The sequence below is a fragment of the Mya arenaria genome, chromosome 11 (genome assembly GCF_026914265.1).
Source record: "Mya arenaria isolate MELC-2E11 chromosome 11, ASM2691426v1".
Taxonomy (NCBI): domain Eukaryota; kingdom Metazoa; phylum Mollusca; class Bivalvia; order Myida; family Myidae; genus Mya; species Mya arenaria.
The window spans coordinates 46,988,548-47,011,355 of NC_069132.1; the positions used below are offsets into that span (position 1 = coordinate 46,988,548).

The following is a 22,808-nucleotide window of genomic DNA, read 5'->3' on the forward strand; positions in this document are numbered from 1 at the left end:
TACTTTGTTATTTTTGAAGATACAGAAATAAATTTGGACCTTGTGTACAGTGTTTGAAAATATATCGCTTTTTGCTTGGGATGACCTTGATTGTGACCATTTGGCCTACTTTCATATTTTTGAAGATACAGCAATACAATTTGGACTATGTGTACAGTTTTAATTTTTTTTTATAAATGTTGTGATTAGATGACCGTAACTGTGACCTTTGGACCTACTTTTTATTTTCAAGCTACAGCTTTTTAAAACCAGGTGTACAGTTTTGAAAACAGATATCAATGCTGTGCTTGGTTGACCTTGATTGTGACCTTTTGACATACGTTCTTATTTTAGAAGCTACTGCATTGAAATTTTGACCTTATGTACAGTTTTGTACACAAATATCAATATTGACACTGTCAGGTGAATGAAATTTGTACCATGTGTATAATTCAGATAACGAATATCAACCTTAGATATTTGGTTTATATCATTGTCTATGGTCATTTACCAAGATTGTTAAAATTATGCCCATAGTTCAAAATTGGCCCCATCCTGAGGGTCAGCTGTTTTGCATAAAGATATAAAGGAAACTGAAAGACCTAGAGCTAAGATATTTGGTGTGTATCTTTGTCTAGTGGAAGCAAAGGTTTTAAACTTTTACTCAAGTGAGTGATTTAGGGCCATCATGGCCCTCTATTGTATCTCAATAAAACATCTATAACAGCTTGATAAGCATAAGAGCCCTTCTCCTTTTGAAAACCAGCCAGATCCGCTCGTGTATGAGTGGATTATGGTCCTTAAAATTGTGTAACCTTATCAAAGTAAAACTCTCAGGGAGACAACAGTTATAGATAGCTGTGTATTATCGGCTTACTACATTCTTTGTCCTCACATGTTGAACATGCAACGTTTTCAGCTAAGCCAAACACAGAATGTTCCAAGTGAACTATAGAAGTTTGTTGTCTATTACCCATACATATACGCTCTGGATTGAAAATGACCACAAGAGCCATGCCAGTAGAGCATAGGTCCTCGTAGGCGTCTTGTTATTTGTTTGTGTGCTTGTGAAACTGTACACTAGATTGCTTTGCACAATGCATTTTCTTACAATACAGTGTGTTTCAGTTAAAAAAAATGCCTGTTTAAATAGAAGTAAAGCATGCAAACAAAAATGCCTGTGCCGACCAATTTATTATGCTCAATGAAAATCCCCCTAGTTCAGGGCAATATCCCCTGTTGTTTTTAGCAAAGTTTACTGGCAAGCCTCCTAGAAATATGGCATGTATGCTGGGTCAGTTTTTGGAATTGCTGGAAAGTGGCTTAATCATATTATTATCTTTTGATGCCACATTCTTTGTCCAATTTGGATGAAACTTGGCCAGATTGTTTTTTAAAAAAAATCTATGACGAGTACAGTGCTGGGTCATCTATTGTAATTCCCCTTAAACACTGTCTTCAGAAACTTTGTACGTGTTTACAGCAATACATCCAAGATTTTCAAATGATGCCAACACGCATTGTATGCACAAGGAATCTAAAGTTGTACACTAGTTGTTAGCTATGCCTTAGTTTAAATTTTATTTATTTTACCATCATTGTAAAGATATTATATACATGTATATATATATATATATATTGACTCAGTCTCTGGTAATAAGATGTTGTGTGTGAGTCTGGTATTCAGATGTGGGAAAAACCCACTTGTCTGGCTTGTCAAACACAAAACCACTCGCATACACCTCGAATGAATTGAAGGCATCACTGAGCTATACATAAAACCTCTAGGCTTGTTGTGGTAGCCAAAATTATATAGAAAAAAATCCTTTTGCTATTTCTGTTGTTTTTTCAAGGGAACAAATACCTGTTCCACTTCAATTGCACACTGGGGCTTACAATGACAATTAGAATACTGCAAACATATTTACAATTTATTTTAACGAGATATAACATTTAATAATGAATGTTCTAAGATAAAAAAATAAATATAACAAAATCTCAAACAAAAAAATAAACTGAAAACATGAATAATAAAAAACATTTTGATTTACAATACATGCTAAACTTTAAAATATTGAAAATGAGTTAGTTACTGCACCCACTACTCCAGTAATTGTAATTACACACAACAAGCGTGACGTGCGTGTAAGTTACATGTGTAATTCAATCACCAGGGTAGTGGACGAAGCAACTGTTTTGTATCATATTGCCACTAGCCTTGCAATATATAGTGTGGGTAAATTGAAGTACTGCAGTAATTCAGCACCTTACTTTTTGTACGGTAATAGTTCTGCTGTATGGGTGTCATTCTACAAGGGAGTTGATACATGGATGGAAAACAAAGAAAACTAGAGATTGCTTTTTTGAAAAAGCGCATGTCTCCCCCATTGTGTGGTCGTAGGTGAGAAATAATCAATGATGGATCCCAAAATCAATAGGGGCCATCAACTAGTCATGACTAACTGGCATACCAAGTATGAAGTTCCTGGGTGTAAACGTTCTTGAGTTATTGAGCAGAAACCAGTTCTTCACCTCAAGGTCAGTGACCTTGACCTTTGACCAACTGATTGCAAAATCAACTAGACATCATGACCAACCTCACTTCAAAGTTTGGTGAACCTAGATCAAAGCATTCTCCTGATATTGCACGGAAATATTTTTTTACATTAGAGGTCACAGCGACGTTGACCTTTGACCTTGTGACCCCCCAAAATATAGGAGTTTTCTAAACCTCATGATCAACCTCCCTACCAAGTTTGGTGAACCTAGGTCAAACCATTCTCAAGATATTGAGCGGAAATGTTTTTTACATTGGGGGTCGCCGCGACCTTGACCTTTGACCTAGTGACCCCAAACACAATAGGGATCTTCTACACCTCATGACCAACCTCCCTACCAAGTTTGGTGAACCTAGGTCAAACCATTCTCAAGATTTTGAGCAGAAATGTTTTTTATATTGGGGGTCGCCGCGACCTTGACCTTTGACCTAGTGACCCCAAAAACAATAGGGATCCTCTACACCTCACGAACAACCTCCCTACCAAGTTTGGTGAACCTAGGTCAAACCATTCTCAAGATATTGAGCGGAAATGTTTTTTACATTGGGGGTCGCCGCGACCTTGACCTTTGACCTAGTGACCCCAAAAACAATAGGGATCCTCTACACCTCACGACCAACCTCCCTACCAAGTTTGGTGAACCTAGGTCAAACCATTCTCAAGATATTGAGCGGAAATGTTTTTTTACATTGGGGGTCGCCGCGACCTTGACCTTTGACCTAGTGACCCCAAAAACAATAGGGATCTTCTACACCTCATGACCAACCTCCCTACCAAGTTTGGTGAACCTAGGTCAAACCATTGTCAAGATATTGAGCGGAAATGTTTTTTACATTGGGGGTCGCCGCGACCTTGACCTTTGACCTAGTGACCCCAAAAACAATAAGGATCTTCTACACCTCATGACCAACCTCCCTACCAAGTTTGGTGATCCTAGGTCATGCGGTTTTCCAGTTATCGATCGGAAACGAAGTGTGACGTATGGACGGACTGACGGACTGACGGACTACCGGACTGACGGACAGGGCAAAAACAATACGTCTCCCCCAGAGAGGGGGAGACATAATACTCTCCAATATGGTACAAATGACAATAATTGCACCAAACTACACATACTAAATTAGGGTATATTTATGTTTGATTGATTATAGTGACTGTCAATAAATGATGTAGATTGTAGACTGTGTTCAAGTGCCCCAAGAAATTTCTCATATATTAAACAAATATTGTTGAAGCGAAAATCCATTCATATCTTTCAATATAAATTTTTAATCAATGGATTTCTATTTTCTAGTGTTGAACAATTTTAGTAACCATCTATAAAAATTATTGTTTGGTCAGAAAAGTGTAAACTAGGATTCTTTTTTGCTCATCTGAGCAAGAAGTACTCAGGGTGAACTTTTCCTACCGTCTGCCTGTCTGGGCTCCGTCAACAATTGCTTCTCAACAGTCTGGCCCATTTAGACTTCACTGGGATGCCTCTATTTCAGCCATATTATCTAACGATTCAACATGGGGTGAAGCATTTGATTGAGGGTCACTTAAGGAAAATTTTCTGTGAAGTTATTTTAAATCAGGGAATTCTGAGGAGTTTTCAATATAGACTTATAGAGAAAAGTAGCCCACCCTTGGCAGTGGTCGAAATTAGCACAACCCCGCAAGCCCTGCACTGGTAAAATGTCTTCTGGGCTTGCTCAAATTCTGAATTTTATATAGCAGGGCTTGTTCAAAAATATGATTCCATGCAATGGTATAAGAATTCGGGCTTGTTCATCCGAAAGTCTAATTTCAATGACGGCCCTGGCCATCAGATTTTTTATAAAACAACATGGGATGGAGGAATTTGATAGGGGTCACCTAAGGAATATTTCTGTGAACTTATTTTGAATTTGGGCCAATAGTTTCTGTGGAAAAGATTTTCGAAGTTTTCTATAAATATAGGCATATAGTACAAAATAGCCTCCCCCCTGGCAGCCATGTTTTTTTTACAAATCAACATGGGGTGAAGGAATCTGATAGAAGATCATCAAAGGAACATTTCTGTGAAATTATTTTAATCAGGCAAGTGCCTTTTGAGAAGACTTTCAAAGTTTTCCATATAGACATATAGTGAAAAGTAGCCCCGCCCCTGGACTTTTTACTAATCAACATCGGGTGAAGTAATTTGATACAGGGTCACCTAAGGAACATTTCTGTAAATTATTTGGAAATCAGGCCAGCAGTTTCTGACAAGATTTTCAAAGTTTTTCCTTCTGTTGTTCTGCATGGAACTTCTTTTATTGAAGAAATCTGAAAGAGGACCAACCAAAGAACATTACTGAGAACTTTGGTCAAAATTGTCAGAGTGGTTTATGAGGAATAGTTAAAGGAAAATGTTGACCACGAACGGACAAAGCATTACGACAGACAACAGACAAACACCCAATTACAATAGCTCATGATGAGCACTTTGTTAGACCAAGTGAAATATCACAATTTGCAGGTGCACAATTTCCCTTCTTGACCAACATTCCTACAAAAGTTCAAGAGTGTAGGTGCAATACTTTGAGTGACATGCATCACAAGATTTTTCAGACCAAGTCAAGGGCCATTACTCATTCAGAAGAAGTGAAATGTCACACAAATTGCAGGTGCACAATTTAGCATGTTTGCCAACACTCCTGTGAAGTTCCATGTTTGTAGGAGCAATATGTATGGCAATACATGCACAACTCCTATAAAGCCCCCAATAAAATATATCTTTGGGTATAATTAAGAGTCATTTATCAAAACAACTGTTTTCACATTCAGATGTCATTAAAAACACATATCCCTCTTGTACTGAAATATCCTATTGTTTTCTAAATATTGATACTAGCAGTGTATTTTGGCAAGTTTTCTGGCTTATCACAAAGTTAATATGTCATTTAGATCACCTATCAACTATTTCAGTTTTAATATTCTTTATATGTTCATGTATGATGACTATCAGCAATGCTTTAAATAACCCCTGTAGCTTAAGGGCAGGCCAAAAAGTAAGATATGCAAGTTAGGCAATGCAATAACAACAGATACATGTACCATATATAACCAAGATATGATACTGTAACACAAGATAATGTTCTCTTGCATTCTGTCTTTGTGAAGTTTAATTGTTCAGAAGTTAAGTATAACAATAACTATGTGGCATATTATAGTTCAGTAACTGTCTATAGCGCAAAATGAATAGACACAACATTGAGTGACCAGAAAAAAAAATTGTTAGTCCAAAAACAATAATCATATATTGACACACAAAAAAGATGCTTTTTGTATTGCATCAAACTAAGTGAAATGTGTAAAGTTTGGAGAGGGCTAAAAATTATAAAGTCAACGAGTACTCCATCAAGAGATGGGGAAAAAAGATATTTGAAAATATATACAAGCTAAAAATGGTTGAACTTTCGCCCCCTCCATTTCTTTAATTAAATGAAAAAAGTTTTATTTAGATAACTTATTCCTACCGGGTATTTCTTCAGGCCATAATCCATCTAACTAAACATTAATTGGGAGTGTTGAAGTCACTTTTTGAAAAACAAATAGTTATATATATGTTTAAGAAGAATGACAAACGATTAAAAGATCACATTAAGTAGGCAAAGGCTACAAGATGCTAGTAATTCAGACAAAGTTTGCAGATTTACTAGAAAGTAATGTAGCATGCAGATTTACTAGACAGTAACGTAGTATGCAGATTTACTAGACAATAACGTAGCATGCAGATTTACTAGACAGTAACGTAGCATGCAGATTTACAAGAAAGTAACGTAGCATGCAGATTTACTAGACAATAACGTAGCATGCAGATTTACTAGACAGTAACGTAGCATGCAGATTTACTAGACAGTAACGTAGCATGCAGATTTACTAGATAGTAACGTAGCATGCAGATTTACTAGACAGTAACGTAGCATGCAGATTTACTAGATAGTAACGTAGCATGCAGATTTACTAGATAGTACCGTAGCATGCAGATTTACTAGATAGTAACGTAGCATGCAGATTTACTAGATAGTAACGTAGCATGCAGATTTACTAGATAGTAACGTAGCATGCAGATTAATTAGAAAGTTTTAGAGACATTTGGCCATAGCCTGCAGATTTTCTGGACAGTATCACAATTTGTTCTGACACCGTTGGTTTACACTGCTTTAGGCACTATGTAAAAACTCCATGAGGCTCCTCAATGTGAAGTCTTTCAATTGTTCCACATTTCGTGTGCCCCCTATTACATGTAAATCTACCTGATCTTGCAATTCTCTTTCATAGACATCAGAAATAATTAAGATTTCTTAAAAAATGTTCAGATTTCAGAATTTTTCTACGTTCTGTGTGTATGCAGTATCTCCAACATTCTGTTTATCTTTCACTATATCTCCAGCCCCATCCTGCACGCAAACATCCACAGTCTTTAGCCCAGCCATTCTCTCCTGGTAGCGACGGAGCTGCTCCTCCTCTCTCTCCTCCTGAGAAAGGAAATTGAAAAGTGTGATTTTCATTATAATATTGTAAATCGTTTTAATATCATAATTATTAAGGTCCTTTTATCAAGATTTCTTGATTTGGACCAAAACTCCTTTTACAAAGTGTTGAATTCTCAATTGCATTATAAACCACAGGGAAGAAATAATTACTAAATTGCTATTTCACTAGGTCTTAAATTTATGTCCTGATCAAACTAGCACAATTTATACAATCTGCAGTACTATAGAAATAACAAGAGCAACACAACTGGATGCCGTGCAAATTCGTTTTTTTAGGCCATCAAGGGACATAACTAAACAAGTTGTAGCATAAGGGACATCTGACACATTCACATTTCATCATAGTAATCCATCCATATAAAGGTCCATGCTAATAACACCCATCGAAATTAGACTTTTAGATGAACAAGCCCGAATTCTTATACTATAGCATGGAATCATATTTTTGAACAAGCCCTGCTATATTAAATTCAGAATTTATACAAGCCCGGAAGACATTTTACCAGTGCAGGGCTTGCAGGCTTGTACTAATTTCAACCACTGTAATAATATGATTACACTCAACAGTATTTGTGAGATGCAGCAAACACTTAGGCTACAAATTTTCTTTGATAAACAGCTAAGCTATGTTAGCACTACCAATAAGCAAAGTCAGTCACACAATCTAGAAAATTGAACTTCCCCGTGTATACGCTATATTTCTTGTTATTTTAGTTATTAAGCTCTAGAGAGTCATATATCTTTACTCAATTTATATATTATGGAATAACAAGAGGCCCATGAGGGCCTATGCTCTACTGGCATGACTCTTGTGGTCATTTTCAATCCAGAGCATGTATGTATGGGTAATAGGCAACAAACATATATCTCACATTTTGTGTTTTGGTTACCTGAAAACGTTGCACGTTCAACATCTGAGGACAGAAAGTGTTGTAGGCAGATTAGTTGCATTAACTATTTTTATATGTGCCAAGTCAAGGTCATCTGAGGAAAAAAAAATAATTGCCTTCAAAATTTCATTTCTGTAGCTTTAGAATAAAAAAAGTTGGTCAAAAGGTCAAAGTCAAGGTCATCCACGGACAACTTTAATGCTCGTTTGCAAAACTGTACACATGGTCCAAACAGGTCAAAAGGGGTGGGGCCAGCTTGGGGCCAGCTTTGGCCCCAAGGGCATAATTTCAACTCTTTTGCTAGACAGTCATCAAATGATGCTCCACAACAAATATAAAAGGTATGAGCCTTATGGTTTGAAAATATTTCTTAAATAAGTCTCTAGGAAACTTGTGACTCCAGGGGCAGTGCCAGTTTTGACCCAAGGGGCATAATTTGAACAACCATGGTAGTGGACCACTAAATTATGCCTTATTCAAAATAGCAATGCAGACATAGCTGTTTCAGACAAAAAGATTTACAAACACTCCCAATTTAAGTATACCAAATCTGTGAACCCCGGGGGATGGCCAGTAATGACCCCAGGGGCCTTTCAACAAGAACAAGGGAGAGTAAGACACAAAATCAACTCCACAACCAAAAAGCAAGTGGTCTCCCTTTAATCCTAGACTTGACTTTACATGTAAACTTGGCTAAAAATAGACTTGGCTCATGCAGACTTGGCTAAAAATAGCATTTTTTATACTTTTAAGGCCCATAGTCTAGGCATGCATGTGCGGATCTGGCTGGTTTTCAAAAGGAACCGAGCGCAGATGGATATCTAAATACTGTACAAGTTTCATGGATATACAATCAAAACTGAAGACTGTATCGTGTTCACAAGAAATTGTATACAGACGCACGGACGCACATACTATGTACACATTACCAACCCATAATCTAGGCATGCATGGGCGGATCTGGCTGGTTTTGGTAAGGAACAGAGCTTTGATGGATATCTAAATACTGTACAAGTTTCATCGAGATACAATCAAGACTGTATTGTGATCACAAGAAATTGTTTACATACGCACGGACGCACATACTACGTACACATTACCATCACATAAGCTCTTCTGGCCTTTGGCCAGGCCAGTAGAGCTAAAAACTAGGGATGCAAACGAATGGCAAAATTGATATTCGAATATTCGGTAATTCTTTCGATCGAATATTCGAATATTCGATAACCAAAATACATCTTTTCGAAGTTGTATTAAACTATTATTATCATTCGCTTAAGTAATAGCCAATTCATTTTGATCCTTCTTTGTCGTAGCAACTACGCGCGGCGGACCCTGATTTCCCCATATGAGTCTCTGAAATTCCCCATTTTTATATAGAAAACGGTAATTCATTATGAACAATCGAAAATCAAAATCGAATAATTCCGCTGCCTTCATATTGTGAAACAATGTGAAATTAGATGGATTCCTAATCATATGGCGTAATGAGCCAAAGGACGGTCTTTCCGTAGGACGAGCAGTCTCGTTCTGGGATAGACCTCTACCTTATATACCAAACCAACTCGGGAACTAGTAAAATGATAAAACGAAACATTTATGAATTTGATTCTTCTACATCAATAGAGGCAATATATCCTTAAACGCTATACTATACAGTAACATTTCAAAGCAAGAACAGTGCATCGAAACATGGAAAACATTTAACAGCACATACATCTGCATTATTGTAGCAAATGCCATACATAGTATCACGGCAATTTGAGCAATGTTGCATAGCTTAATCTGCAACCAAGACAGCACATTAGTGTGAAGGCCGTTTCCTTAAATCCTTAATTGGCAAAGGCATTGGTGTCACTTGTCCAATAGCAAGTTGTAAAATTACGGGGACTTTTTATAGTACCCGGCGATATGTCCCTAAATGACATATGACGCGTGTTTAGTGTATTGTCATCACATTCACACCTCTGGCATTAGGGGCCAATCATTGTAAAAACATGACAAAAGAACTAAATACACAATTGCAGCCTTGTAGGTCAAAGGTTTTTTTATTTTATTTATTCAACTTTTTTTTCGAATATTCGAATACCGATTTTGCCATTCGAATACCAAACGTTTGATCGAATATTCGAATATTCGAATATTCGTTTGCATCCCTACTAAAAACATTCATTCTGAAGAATGAAAACGTACACTCCCAATGATTTTTAAAAGGTTTAAATATCTCAACTTTCAATGTAGAAATACTAGGTAAATCCTAGTATGATTGTTTGCCTAATCCCATGGCATGTGCAAAAATCCTCAAAAAACAATGATTCGAGTTCCAATTAACATCTATTGCCAACTTTTTTGATTGAATGATATTTTGTACAACACACCTCTGTCTTCAGTCTGTAGAACTCATCAATAGCTGACTGATATTTGGGTGATGTTATCCCGAAAAACCAGGCTAGCTTTTCACCACAGGTATCAGCAACTAGAACCAAATTAAGAGATATTCAGAAAAACTAGTATTTATAAACATCAAACATGATTACTGACTTAATGTAAGTAGGATAAAGTGTATTGCTATATGTAAGATCAAAAGATTTCAAAAATACCTGTCATGGGTTCATTGATTCGTTACAAGTATCTCATTATCTATATAATATGTGGAATATATATAAATCATTTACGTTTGCTTTAAGACAAGAGTTCCTTGAATTTCCTTTCTTATTGTGTTGTGGGAAGTTAAAGCCAATATTTCATGTGTTGCAGCAAGGTAGTCAAGAAACTTTGCCCCTATTGTTTTATATTTGTGCTGTAAAAATATTCTGCTGTTATTTCTGAAACTGAAAAGGGACCAGACTTATCAACGTGTGTATCATATGATCAATTTTTTCGAATAATTTACTCTGCTGCAATACAATTTATTTTGAAACTAACTTGAAGTTCAAATACTAATTCAATCTCTGACACCCAGTATCCAACTGAATTTCTGGATTTTATGCTCACTGACAGTATGGCGAGATGGCTCTTTGAAAGAAAAATTTGAATGAATCATAATTTCCAACACAAAAATAGAATTATATATACCTCAGAGAGTCTTTATATATACCTCCGAGAGTCTTTAAATATACCTCCGAGAGTCTTTATATATACCTCCGAGAGTCTTTATATATACCTCCGAGAGTCTTTAAATATACCTCCGAGAGTCTTTAAATATACCTCCGAGAGTCTTTATATATACCTCCGAGAGTCTTTATATATACCTCCGAGAGTCTTTATATATACCTCCGAGAGTCTTTATATATACCTCCGAGAGTCTTTAAATATACCTCCGAGAGTCTTTATATATACCTCCGAGAGTCTTTAAATATACCTCCGAGAGTCTTTAAATATACCTCCGAGAGTCTTTATATATACCTCAGAGAGTCTTTATATATACCTCCGAGAGTCTTTAAATATACCTCAGAGAGTCTTTATATATACCTCCGAGAGTCTTTATATATACCTCCGAGAGTCTTTATATATACCTCCGAGAGTCTTTAAATATACCTCCGAGAGTCTTTATATATACCTCCGAGAGTCTTTTTATATATACCTCCGAGAGTCTTTAAATATACCTCCGAGAGTCTTTAAATATACCTCCGAGAGTCTTTATATATATACCTCCGAGAGTCTTTAAATATACCTCCGAGAGTCTTTATATATACCTCCGAGAGTCTTTATATATACCTCCGAGAGTCTTTATATATACCTCCGAGAGTCTTTATATATACCTCCGAGAGTCTTTATATATATACCTCCGAGAGTCTTTATATATATACCTCCGAGAGTCTTTATATATACCTCCGAGAGTCTTTATATATACCTCCGAGAGTCTTTATATATACCTCCGAGAGTCTTTATATATACCTCCGAGAGTCTTTATATATACCTCCGAGAGTCTTTAAAGCTGCCGTTGATGCATAGTGCCACATCCAAGGTCCCCAGTGAAGGGTTCTCTGCAAAGCAAAGTTAAAAATTCAACATCTAAATGAATCAGCATTCTAAATAGATCTAATAATCAGAAGTCCGGGAGTCTGAGATGCATACTTCTTGAAACCCAATTACACCATCTTTTTCTCACTTAGTATTGTTCATTATCAAACATTTACACTTCAACTTCCATTCCTTAAATGAACTACCTTTCAGCAATTGCAAATATTTTCCAATGAACATAACATCTTTGGATATGTTCGGATTGGGAATCATCACATAACAATATATGCATGTAAATTGAAAATTGTTTATCTTGTTGTTGTTTGTATTGTGTCAGAAGGCCCTGAAAAACTTAATCAACATGTTAGGAAGTGATTGATATTTTCCTGCGTTATTGGGACGTCATTTGATAAACTGTTTCCGGTTACTGTTTGGTCGTTCTATTTACAGGATACAATGTAGATGAGTAGGATTACTGAAAGGTTTTCATAAATGAAATTAAGTATTTTTTTAACAATAAATGAATGAAATAATGAACTATTGGTGGAAATGTAAGTAATGAATTGCGGGATTGATGTCATTATTGGGGAAATGAACTCAGTTAGGCTGGTTAAAAATATGCATGGAGTCTTTCAGACTCCACAGACTTTAACCAGTCCAACTGCATGCAAACCCCAATGATGATATCAATCCCACAATTCATTCCTTAAATATTTATATCATATAATTTTATCTCTGTAAAACTAAGGCCAAGAAATGAATATTTAGTTTCTCAGGCTCATTTTTTACAGATTAAGGAGGGTTTGTGAGCTTTAATTTATTTCACACATTAATTTTATCTTCAAAAATAGTACAGTAGAAACTCATTAAACCGGAACTCCACAAAACTGGAATCCTTCGGATACCGGACATTTTTCAGAGTCCCGGTTTTCCCCTTCTATTTTCAATGTAAAAAAAATCCCTACAAACCCAGAAACCCGGAATTCCGGATACCGGACAAAAAAAACAGGAAATTTGTTAGTTGTCAACGTAATTTTACCTCACAAAACCGGACATATATTTGTTCCAACATGTCAAAATGATTTTGTGTATAAGGAATTTGCGAATAGCGTGTCATTTTGTTTTGACAGCCGGTGCGTCGTTAAATATTGCACCTGTTATGTTGTGTTAACTCGATAATGATGATTGCGCTGTGGATTGACTGCCGCACGTTAATCAAACTTGTGGAAAAAAAATTGATTGAAACATTAATTTGTTTTTTGCAGAAAATAAAGAACTAGAAACGGTATTAAGTGGTCATTTTGGAGGGTTGTTTTATCTAAAGACTTCTATGATTGAATCAAATTAGAGCGGTGCGTTAATTAAACTATCAAACATACTTAACAAGCATTCAATTACAGATAATCAGATAATTTGTTTGTTTGTTACTCAAATCAAGAACTTGGTGATGAAGTGGTCATTTTCGCAAGTTGTTTTATTTTAAGACTTGGAAAAAAAAGGTGATTAAAAAAACACAGAAATGTATGTGTGATTTACATTGATATATTAATGAATATATATTCTATGCATTATTTCAAGTTACTTGAACCATTGTTGATGTAAAATGAATGTTATCTTTATGTGTTTTCATTTTATTCCAGCTTTCAACTTCCCTTTAAAGGTTAACTCGATTGAAAAACTTACTCCGTACATCAAATCCTCACTAAACCAGAAATTTTGCCCAGTCCGGACCTTGTCTGGTTTAGTGAGTTTCTACTGTATTGTAAACATTAAATGGTATTGAACCTAAGTGAAAAAAAGCCTGAGTGAGGAACTAAAGTACATTTGGCCTATTAAAGACAAACCCACTGGGTTGACAGGGGGTGGCGGAGGAGGCTGATCTTCCTCTTCGTCAGTAGAATATTCCTCCAGCACCCCATCACTGAAGTGGATCAGCCGACGCGGAACCTTCTTCTTCTTCAAAGGAACTTCTGTCTCCAATGATATATTTGTGAAGTCTGTGTCCCCTGGCTTAAAACATAAAGTTGCTACAATGTATGTTTCATCTAAACTTAAGTACAATGAAGCTGACAATGATCACAAAAATGCTTTGTTAGTTAAGGTTGATAAAAAGAGAAATTAAAAAGCTTTAAACTTCTCATGATATATTATAGACTAATAAAATAGATGCAACCAACACAAAGCCACAAGACACTGTTGTTCAAACCTGTGGCACCTAAAACTATTTCTAGTCTTGTATCACTTCTATGATTGAATGCATATATGCTTTTCAAACTAAATTGTATCAAAATCTTCTTTGATGGAACATTTAACAAATCTAAGCACTTACATTTATGAAAGAATGCAATATATATTTTTAATGCAGCATATCTTACATCAAAAAAACATTTACAGGAAGAGTTTAAGAGGTTAGAGGCTATCAGAAAAGCTATAGATGTGATAAATTACTGATGTGCTCGTATTTAGTCAACATAAAGGTTATTTCTTGATATAAACTAAAAGTGTCCAGTTGTTTGATAAATAAAATTGTTTGATCAGGCTTTTCACAATGGAAACAAGAACGGGTAACTAAATCCCACCCAACCCAAATAAACGCCTTTGGCATGCAACCGGCTCAATGATTTTTCAACCAGCATAGAAAACAAAAATACCATCGCAAATCTTGTGGAATAGGTGTTTTTGTAACAAACAAGATTTGTATTATTTCAGAAAGTAAACGATTAGATTCTGATTATGTTATGCGGATTTTATATCTATTGCAATCTCTATTTACTACCACATCATATTAAAATCATTGTAAATTTGATAGCAATTACAGGCTAATATGTAGGTATAATAGGTGTGTATGCATGTTTTATAATATTACTTAGAATTTTAATTAAATAATTTTATGTTGCTTTTATTTTTTATATTCTGTTTGTAATGAAAACATAATGTCTCATTATAAAATTATGAGTTATTCTCTGAAGTGACTTTTAATTACCATCTGTTTGCACGTAACCAGGAATAATTATAATCATGTTTATTTATATTTTTTTTGTATATTTTATCAATGTCTGCATGCCGTCTTTGATACTTGTAATTCTCAGTAATAATATTAATGTAACCTGTTAACTTTTATTGTCCCAGCCAGAATTTTACAATATTTCATATGTATTTGTAATGTGTTTTTGTTTTTTCTAACCCTCATGTGATTATTATTGATTGAAGCATTGATGTTTGCAATTTTTAATCGTATACATGAAGGTTGTTGTTGGAAAGAAATGTGAAATCTAGGCATGTAGTGCAAAAAACATTTTCATTAAAGCAAATTAAACTCTTGTTTTACCAGAAAGGTAAGGCTAAGTTAAGTTACTGTTGCAGCCATTTGAACTATATCATGTGTTAGTTAACATGTTTGATGATGTCTTGACCATAAGACTATAAATGGTGACCTTGTTTAAAACTGTTTTTAAAAAACTTAAAAAAGTATACATTTGGAAACCCTGCAACACAAGATTTTATCTTGGGTTAGGTTACATAAATTGCAATAAAAATGATGTAAATATTCCTTTCGTAGAAGTTCAAAAAATATCTTTCTTTTTCAGAGATGAAATATATATAATTTTATTGTTTCTACAAAAAATAGTTTGAAAGCAAGTCTTAAATTATACTTATTTTTTTTAGCAATCAAAATAAATTACACACACTGATAATGTTTCATTCAAAGACATTTAATGAAATTAAATGGTATTGAAATGTAACAACATTAATGACATGAAGTGGAAATCTTGAAATCTTCTTAACTTTCCAAAGTTCCTTGATTTGAAACAAATGCACAAGGTTTTTCCTATTCTATACCACAATAATTTGATAAATCAATGTAACCCCTTAAATTGTTGAAAAACCTAAATTCGAATTATGAATCATTAATGTTTTATATCATTTATTTCAGATTCATAGTACAAGTTAACCTATGAATGTGTGTTTTATTTTACCATTTTTTATAACGCTAATGTCGTTGAAAATGCTCTGCTTCTTCTGGAACCTCCAAAGCGTAATTGACAGATATATACATTGAAGGCTAACGCCATTGTCGAATTAGATAGTAATAGTGAGAACACATCTAACTGATTACTAATAAACGATTTGTCTACTCCACCTAAATGGCCGTCAGGGAGTCTTTTGACTATGGCAGACATTGAGATGTCCATCATCTCAGCAAAAAGTAGCGAATGGTCCTTGGGCCAAATAAAAAAAATAGGTCCATTTCAGGTGACCCGATCTACCTTTTTTTCCCGCCGACCCTAACTTATTTTTCCCTGAAAAAAAAGTGATTTGGGTACGAAAAGCATTTGTTACGAAATGTATTGGGTACGAAACGGAAAATGAACACGAAGCACACAAAGTTTTTTACTATACCAGAGGCAAAATGGCGGCCTCCACAATCGCCTAACTTGAAAAAAGTATATAAAACTGTCCCGCCAATATGTCAGACATGCAGACAAGAAGGGAAAGTACCAATAGTGCAGAGAAAATATGGCAAATCTAAATAATGAGAGATGGTTGCCTCTTAATATATTGAAACATTAGCTGACTGATGTTAATATATTACTCTCATTACTCAAATATAGCACGTTCACATTGACCTGACAGTGCCATTTCCCAACTTCATTTAAATCCTATCTAGCTGGTAGGCAGGCTCTGTCAGGTCAATGTGAACAAACTATATGTATATTAAAATGGCTGTTGTTGGTGCTAACGTAAATCAATTTCTGGTAAAATGTGAGTGTAGAGTTTTAATATGTCAGTTGATATGTCGGTTGTCTGACTGTTGTAACATTTCTCTTTTTTTATACAAACATTTCTTGTTTTTAAATGTTTCATAATTTTCTTGCATTTATTTCTCTGCTATAAAGAATCATTTGCATTTTGTTTTGCAAGTGTTGTATAAGTGTAGCAGATTATAAAGCTCATTTAGATAGTATTTCATTGAGAAATAGATTTGTATGCCAAACTATTGGTATGATATATCGTCACCTTGGCGCTATAACGAATTAACTGCATATGAGTTATTGTGCCAAGGTGACAATATTAGAGTTGGATTTCTGACTGTATTTAGTTTGTGCTTGTGTGGCAGGTATATTTCAAGTCTTGCACTATATTTTCTTGTCAGATACGAATGTGTCAGATACTGACTTTCGCAGGCCTCAAATTTAGCACTCGCACCAAAATTTGAAAATGCGAGTTGAATTTAAAGACACTCGCAAAAATTTGCAAGTTCAAAATTTGCAGAAAATATGCAATCATTGAAATAGATATGAACATAATCGGTGATCAATTCCTGCACAATAGATATAAAACTAATTTTAAAAATGCCTACTTTCGTTTTCCGATAATCACACAGAAACTGATGACGTAGACTAACATTATGCACACAGGCAGGTATAGGAATGACGTCACCATTACGTCATATGTACTTCCGTTGTGTGGAAAATTCTCAATAATAAAAAAATGTTCTTATGATTGATAGACATATTTTCACATGCTCAATACACTGTAAATCAAAAATATCATTATTCCTCAAACTTTTAAACCTTAAGTATCTATTCTTGCTTGATTTATCATTGAGAGTAGAGATTAAAGCATAAACCGCTGCCCTATTTAGTTGAAAGGTCATTTTGGAAGAACTGTCATGGCAGACGGTGCAATTTTTAGAGTTTGTTTTTCAAGTGGAGTGATTTTTCTTAGGAATAACTTGACCCCCCTTTTTTATTGGCTTAAAAGGTAATTTAAAGCTTGTAGTTTAAGAATATATGTGGTTATCATAGCCTGCATTCGCTCGAAATGCCTTTAAATGTTGTCTAAAAATTATAATTTTACATTGAATTATATAGGGAATAACAATGGTGGTGTGTAACCTAAAAGGGACCAAACTGCTTTGTTTAAAAAGTGTTATTTTTGGTAAGAAATGTATTGCATTTCACTATTTCTGGCAAATTTTCACCATTACATGCATTTATCTTGTCCGGTTGATCAAATATGCTATTTCCTGGTTTTCACAACTTTCGCCTATTTTTAAAAAAAAAAATGAGTCGTCTGCAATCTTACGAGCACTGAAAATGTCCAAATTTGGTGAAAATTTGACTGCGAGAACTTGAAATGTGTGCAAAGATGTGTAGAACTGCCCCGTTTGATGCTTAGAATGCCATTTGAGTCAAGGTTCAGTTGAAAAACCTCAAAGAATGGCATTTTGGGCCAAAACGCCTTAGAAAATACAGACGCACAGGCACTTGGGTGACAGGCAGTGAAACTGGAAAACCTGACACAGACTATCAGATTGTGCTTGCTTTGGGTGTATTTATGTATGAAGAACTAATTGAAAGTGTTTTTCATAAAAAATGCAGGGAGGGGTTTAGCTATACTCATTATAATGTGGCAGATACTCGTTACTATGTATTTTTGTAGACTGGTCTTTCGTTTAAACTTTTGGCGGCTGTTTTTAGTGATAATCGTATCGAGATACAGTCTATAAAATTATGACAAGCAAACAGACTACACAATGGTTTGCCTTAAAAAAATGCGAGTGAGTGTCTGGTTTTGCGAGTTGAAAATTTAAGCACTTGCAAAAATTTGCGAGTATCAAAAAAAGTTAAATTCAAGCCCTGCTTTCGGATCCGATCCGAAAGCAGGGCTTGAATTTAACTTTTTTTGATACTCGCAAATTTTCAATTCGATATATCAAACTTAAGTGCGCAATTTTAGCAATAAAACCTGCATGTTACTTGTTCTTCTAACCTGAACCCCCAGGTCCTCTTGACAGCATTGAGGTTTCCTTGGCTGATTGCTTATATGGTAAATTTGCTGTCCCACTCTCCATATAATTATGTAACAGGTAGGTTAGCATACTACAGAAGTTGATTGAAAGCCAAAGGGTGCATAAAGAAAAGTGAAACCGTTCCTGGAAAATCTTTTATAATAGCAGAGTGGTGTACCATAACTTAGATGACATCCAAACCATCATTGCCAAAGTATTTAAGTTAATAACCTAACATATAAAGAACGTTTCCTTCGAAGCATGGAACACGTTTAAAAACTGCTAATTAACCTGAAAATTGATGTCTTTTAAAGTTTAATTAAATACTACCTCTACTTTAATTGTTACAGTTTGAGTCAACTGAAATCAATATATTATCAAAAAAAAAAATCCAACCTACCTACCCTATTTTTTTGGCAGTGTTACCTGAAACGTACCTATTTTTTTTATTTGGCCTTGCGCAGAGAATCCTCACGGCCACAATTTTAAAATTATCTCCGTTCTAAATTCAAATTTCTATGCAAATATTATTGCCTACTATTAAACACATATTTATTTATGCCAAAAAAACATGTTCAGATACCATAAAACACTTATGTGTCAATTGTTTGTCAAGTATCCCGATATCTGTAAATCTGGGACAAATCTGACAGGTTGTGTACATTATAAAATGGTATTTGTGATCCAGAATATATTTTTGTGAAAATGACGACTCTAATGACAGATTCAATCCAGTTTAGATCACTGTCGGGTATATATTTTGTCATAACAATTAAAAATTGATGCATTATATTATTATATATTCTTTCGAATAGTGTTAAATGATAGAGAGTTTGAGCCAAACAGGAATACATAAGAAATATCCAAATAATAAAAAGTATCCCTGATCGCTCATTATTGTAGCTAATGATTTGTCCTTAGTAAAAATGCACATATTTCAACTTGAGCAGATGAACTCTCTTGATAATTTTGAATGGAATTACAAACTCATTAACCTAAAAATAACTAAATATGTGTCTGTAATCATTTTTTTTTTTTTAAACATGAAATAGTGTTGTTGTTTTTCTTTCAAACTAAATTCAATTAACCTCACACAGGTGCTTTATTCGAACAGATCAAATGAGTCAGCAAGCGCCTTAGTGAAGTTTTTTTCGACAGATGTTATGATGTTTAAACACATCTGATATATGTTTGGGAGATTTTGGATATTATCTTGATGGGTTGTAACACAGTTACTTGGTATTTGGACTGCATTTTTTGGCCAGTCGAGCGATTGGGCCCTGGGGTGATCTCTTGGACGGAGAATCCTAAAAAAAAAGTGCTTTAGTACTCTATGATACACGTAATAAACATATAATCAACTTTTGGTCGTTTATTTTTATACATTAAATATTTTGAAAATTTCATACATTCTTTATCATTCACAAGTTATGAAGGTTAGCAGATTTCGGGTTGAGACATATGTGTGGAAACGAGCTCAAATCTACAATAATTTTTCGATAAAACAACACTATACGTCGCATGCATGTTCAGAAGGAAGTTATCTCCAAGGTGCAATCGCTCAACAAGCACAAACTAGACGCGTGTTCTCTATTTTCTTTAATAATTCTGCCAAGAATACTGTTTATATACAGACTCACAGATCTTCGCCAGTACTTTCGAGTATGCACAAGATCCGAACCCGGCATGCGCTTTGTGTCTCTACGCGCGGGCGGGTACCAGTCATGAGGTAAACATTACCCCGATTCCCGTTCACGCGTAAAGTTGAACAGCGCATGCCGGGTCCGGCCGGTGTGCATGGTCAAAATTACTGGCGAAGATTTGTGAGTCGGTAAAAAAACAGTATTCTTGGCAGAGTTGTCAAAGAAAATTGCAATAACACTACTAGTTTGTGCTTGTTGAGCGATTGCATCTTGGAGATAACTTCCTTCTGAACATGCTTGCGACGTATACAGTTGTTTTATCGAAAAATTCTTGTAGATCTGAGCTCGTTTCCACACATATGTCTCAACCCGAAATCGGCCAACCTTCATAACTTGTGAATGATAAAGATTGTATGGAATTGTATCATATTTAATATGTAAAAATAAACGACAAAAAGTTGATTATATGTTTATTATGTGTATCGTAGAGTACTAAAACACATTTTTTATGATTCTCAATCCAAGAGATCACCCTAGGGACCAATCGCTCGACTGGCCAAAAAATGCAGTCCAAATACCAAGTAACTGTGGGTTGTAAGACAAAGACCAAGAGGGGGATAACATTTCGTCGCTTTTCACTTTAGTTATACTGTTCAGTCCAAAAGAAACTTTGAAATATATGATATTTTTTCAGTTACCTATAGTAATTTATTAAATAAATACAATACCTGTGCGGAAAATGTAGACTTTTCTTGATTATCATTCATTTTGCGTGTTTTGACAACAACTTGTTTAGACCGGAAGTCCAAATTAGAGACGCTCGATTATCCTGTCTGTATTTGATTTATTCGATTAATGGGTTACGCACAACCATCATTAAAAGGATCATTAAAAGACCTCCGAATCACCAAAATAATATCAAATATAGCTATTAAATGAACATGTATTTGTGCCAAATTATGATAATAAATTATAAACAATGGCCAAATTGGTCATCATAAAATTTGAATACACGAAACGAAATCAACATGATTTATAAAACACCCAAAACGTATCTGTTCTAAACTTTTAAACCTGTCGAATTTATTTATTGGAAAATTATTTTTTATTTATTGAATTAATGTTCTGAAATATTTGGTTTATTTTCAAACTTGGCCATTTTATGCCTTTTTATAACATTTCTTGGCTTTTTACTTTAGTTATACTGTTCCGTGCATAGTTCATCTTCACAGATATTGCAAACCACGCCTTGTACGTTTACTTGTATGTAAACATTGCAGTTGAGTTTAAAAGTCGTTTGCGAAACGTCTGTCTAACTTGTACTTGTAGGATTGCTGACAAAAGCGTAAATCACCTGTTTGTGCACGTACAATGTACACGTACCTGAACGAGAAGTGTTCCGCAGCCTCTCTCTTATAAATTTATGGATGGGGTGGACGTGTATCGGACAAGCAAATAACTTTGGAATCAGGATATATGGCCAGCCTTTTGCCCAGTGATGAAGTGTTGGCAGATATTCCTTCATTCACCGGACAAAAAATACTTTCCGGCAATGAAACGTCCAGAAAATTGTCACATGTGAGAATACATGTTGAGCGTGTCATAGGGAGAATGAGGAAGTCTCTTATACTGGACTTGAATATTCCTGTTAATCAACTTACTTCATTGAATGGCAATTTGATGCCTTAAATCATCACATAGAACTAGGTGTTTACATCTAACAAGAAACGCAAAGCAATTTGTGATGTTAAGTGTTTACTTTATGTTTATCGCTATAAACTGCCAAAATTACGATTTTTTTTTATTTCCACTCTTTTCTGTTTATATACTGTATGAAAATACAATTACTGAAAATAGTGTTAGTTTGACTCAATATGTTCTTTATTATCTATGGGATAATATCTGACACAAACACTTGCAGTAGTTTTTTTGTTAATCTTTAAGTCATTGTCTCTCTGAACACAAACTGCTAAACTGTCTGATTTACTCCCTAATACTTGCAGTTATTTTGTAAGGATCAGGTAAAGTTCCTGCCCCAACAGATAATCTATCAAAATATTGCTACATCACTAGAGGATAATTTCCTTGCATAATCTGATAAATCAACTTGTTTAAATAACTCGAAATCATTGATTTCTGCCATTACGTTCTATCATGTAAACTAGACCATTGAACTATATTGTACTACTAGTATATTATGTATTAACCTGGAGGGGCTTATCAGCAATGTTTTGCCCTCAGCTAGTACACGTGGTCAGTTAATGGTATGCAGAATCTATTTTTGGGTTATCTGAAATCCGTCTATAAATGCCTTTTATGCGCTGCACTTACTTTTTCTTTCAGGGAGACCAGTCATCATAACAAGGTAGGCTTGATTGATGTCCGGAGGTAACCCAATAGTGACGTAGCCATGGCCTTGACCAATTTATACCGTTTGCTGGACGGGCCAGGGCTACTCCGAAATGAATGTCTAGACG

General features: G+C 35.0%; 1 protein-coding gene across 1 annotated transcript; it reads right to left on the reverse strand.

Moving 5' to 3' along the window:
- Positions 1-1,896: 1,896 nt before the first annotated feature.
- Positions 1,897-21,135, reverse strand: LOC128208749 (protein FAM177A1-like). Its single transcript, XM_052912296.1, has 5 exons — positions 21,060-21,135; positions 13,741-13,902; positions 11,849-11,915; positions 10,308-10,405; positions 1,897-7,021 (listed from the first exon to the last, which is right to left on the reverse strand). The coding sequence occupies exons 1-5, from the start codon at positions 21,096-21,098 to the stop codon at positions 6,866-6,868; spliced, it is 522 nt and encodes a 173-aa protein (XP_052768256.1). The 5' UTR covers positions 21,099-21,135; the 3' UTR covers positions 1,897-6,865.
- Positions 21,136-22,808: the final 1,673 nt, after the last annotated feature.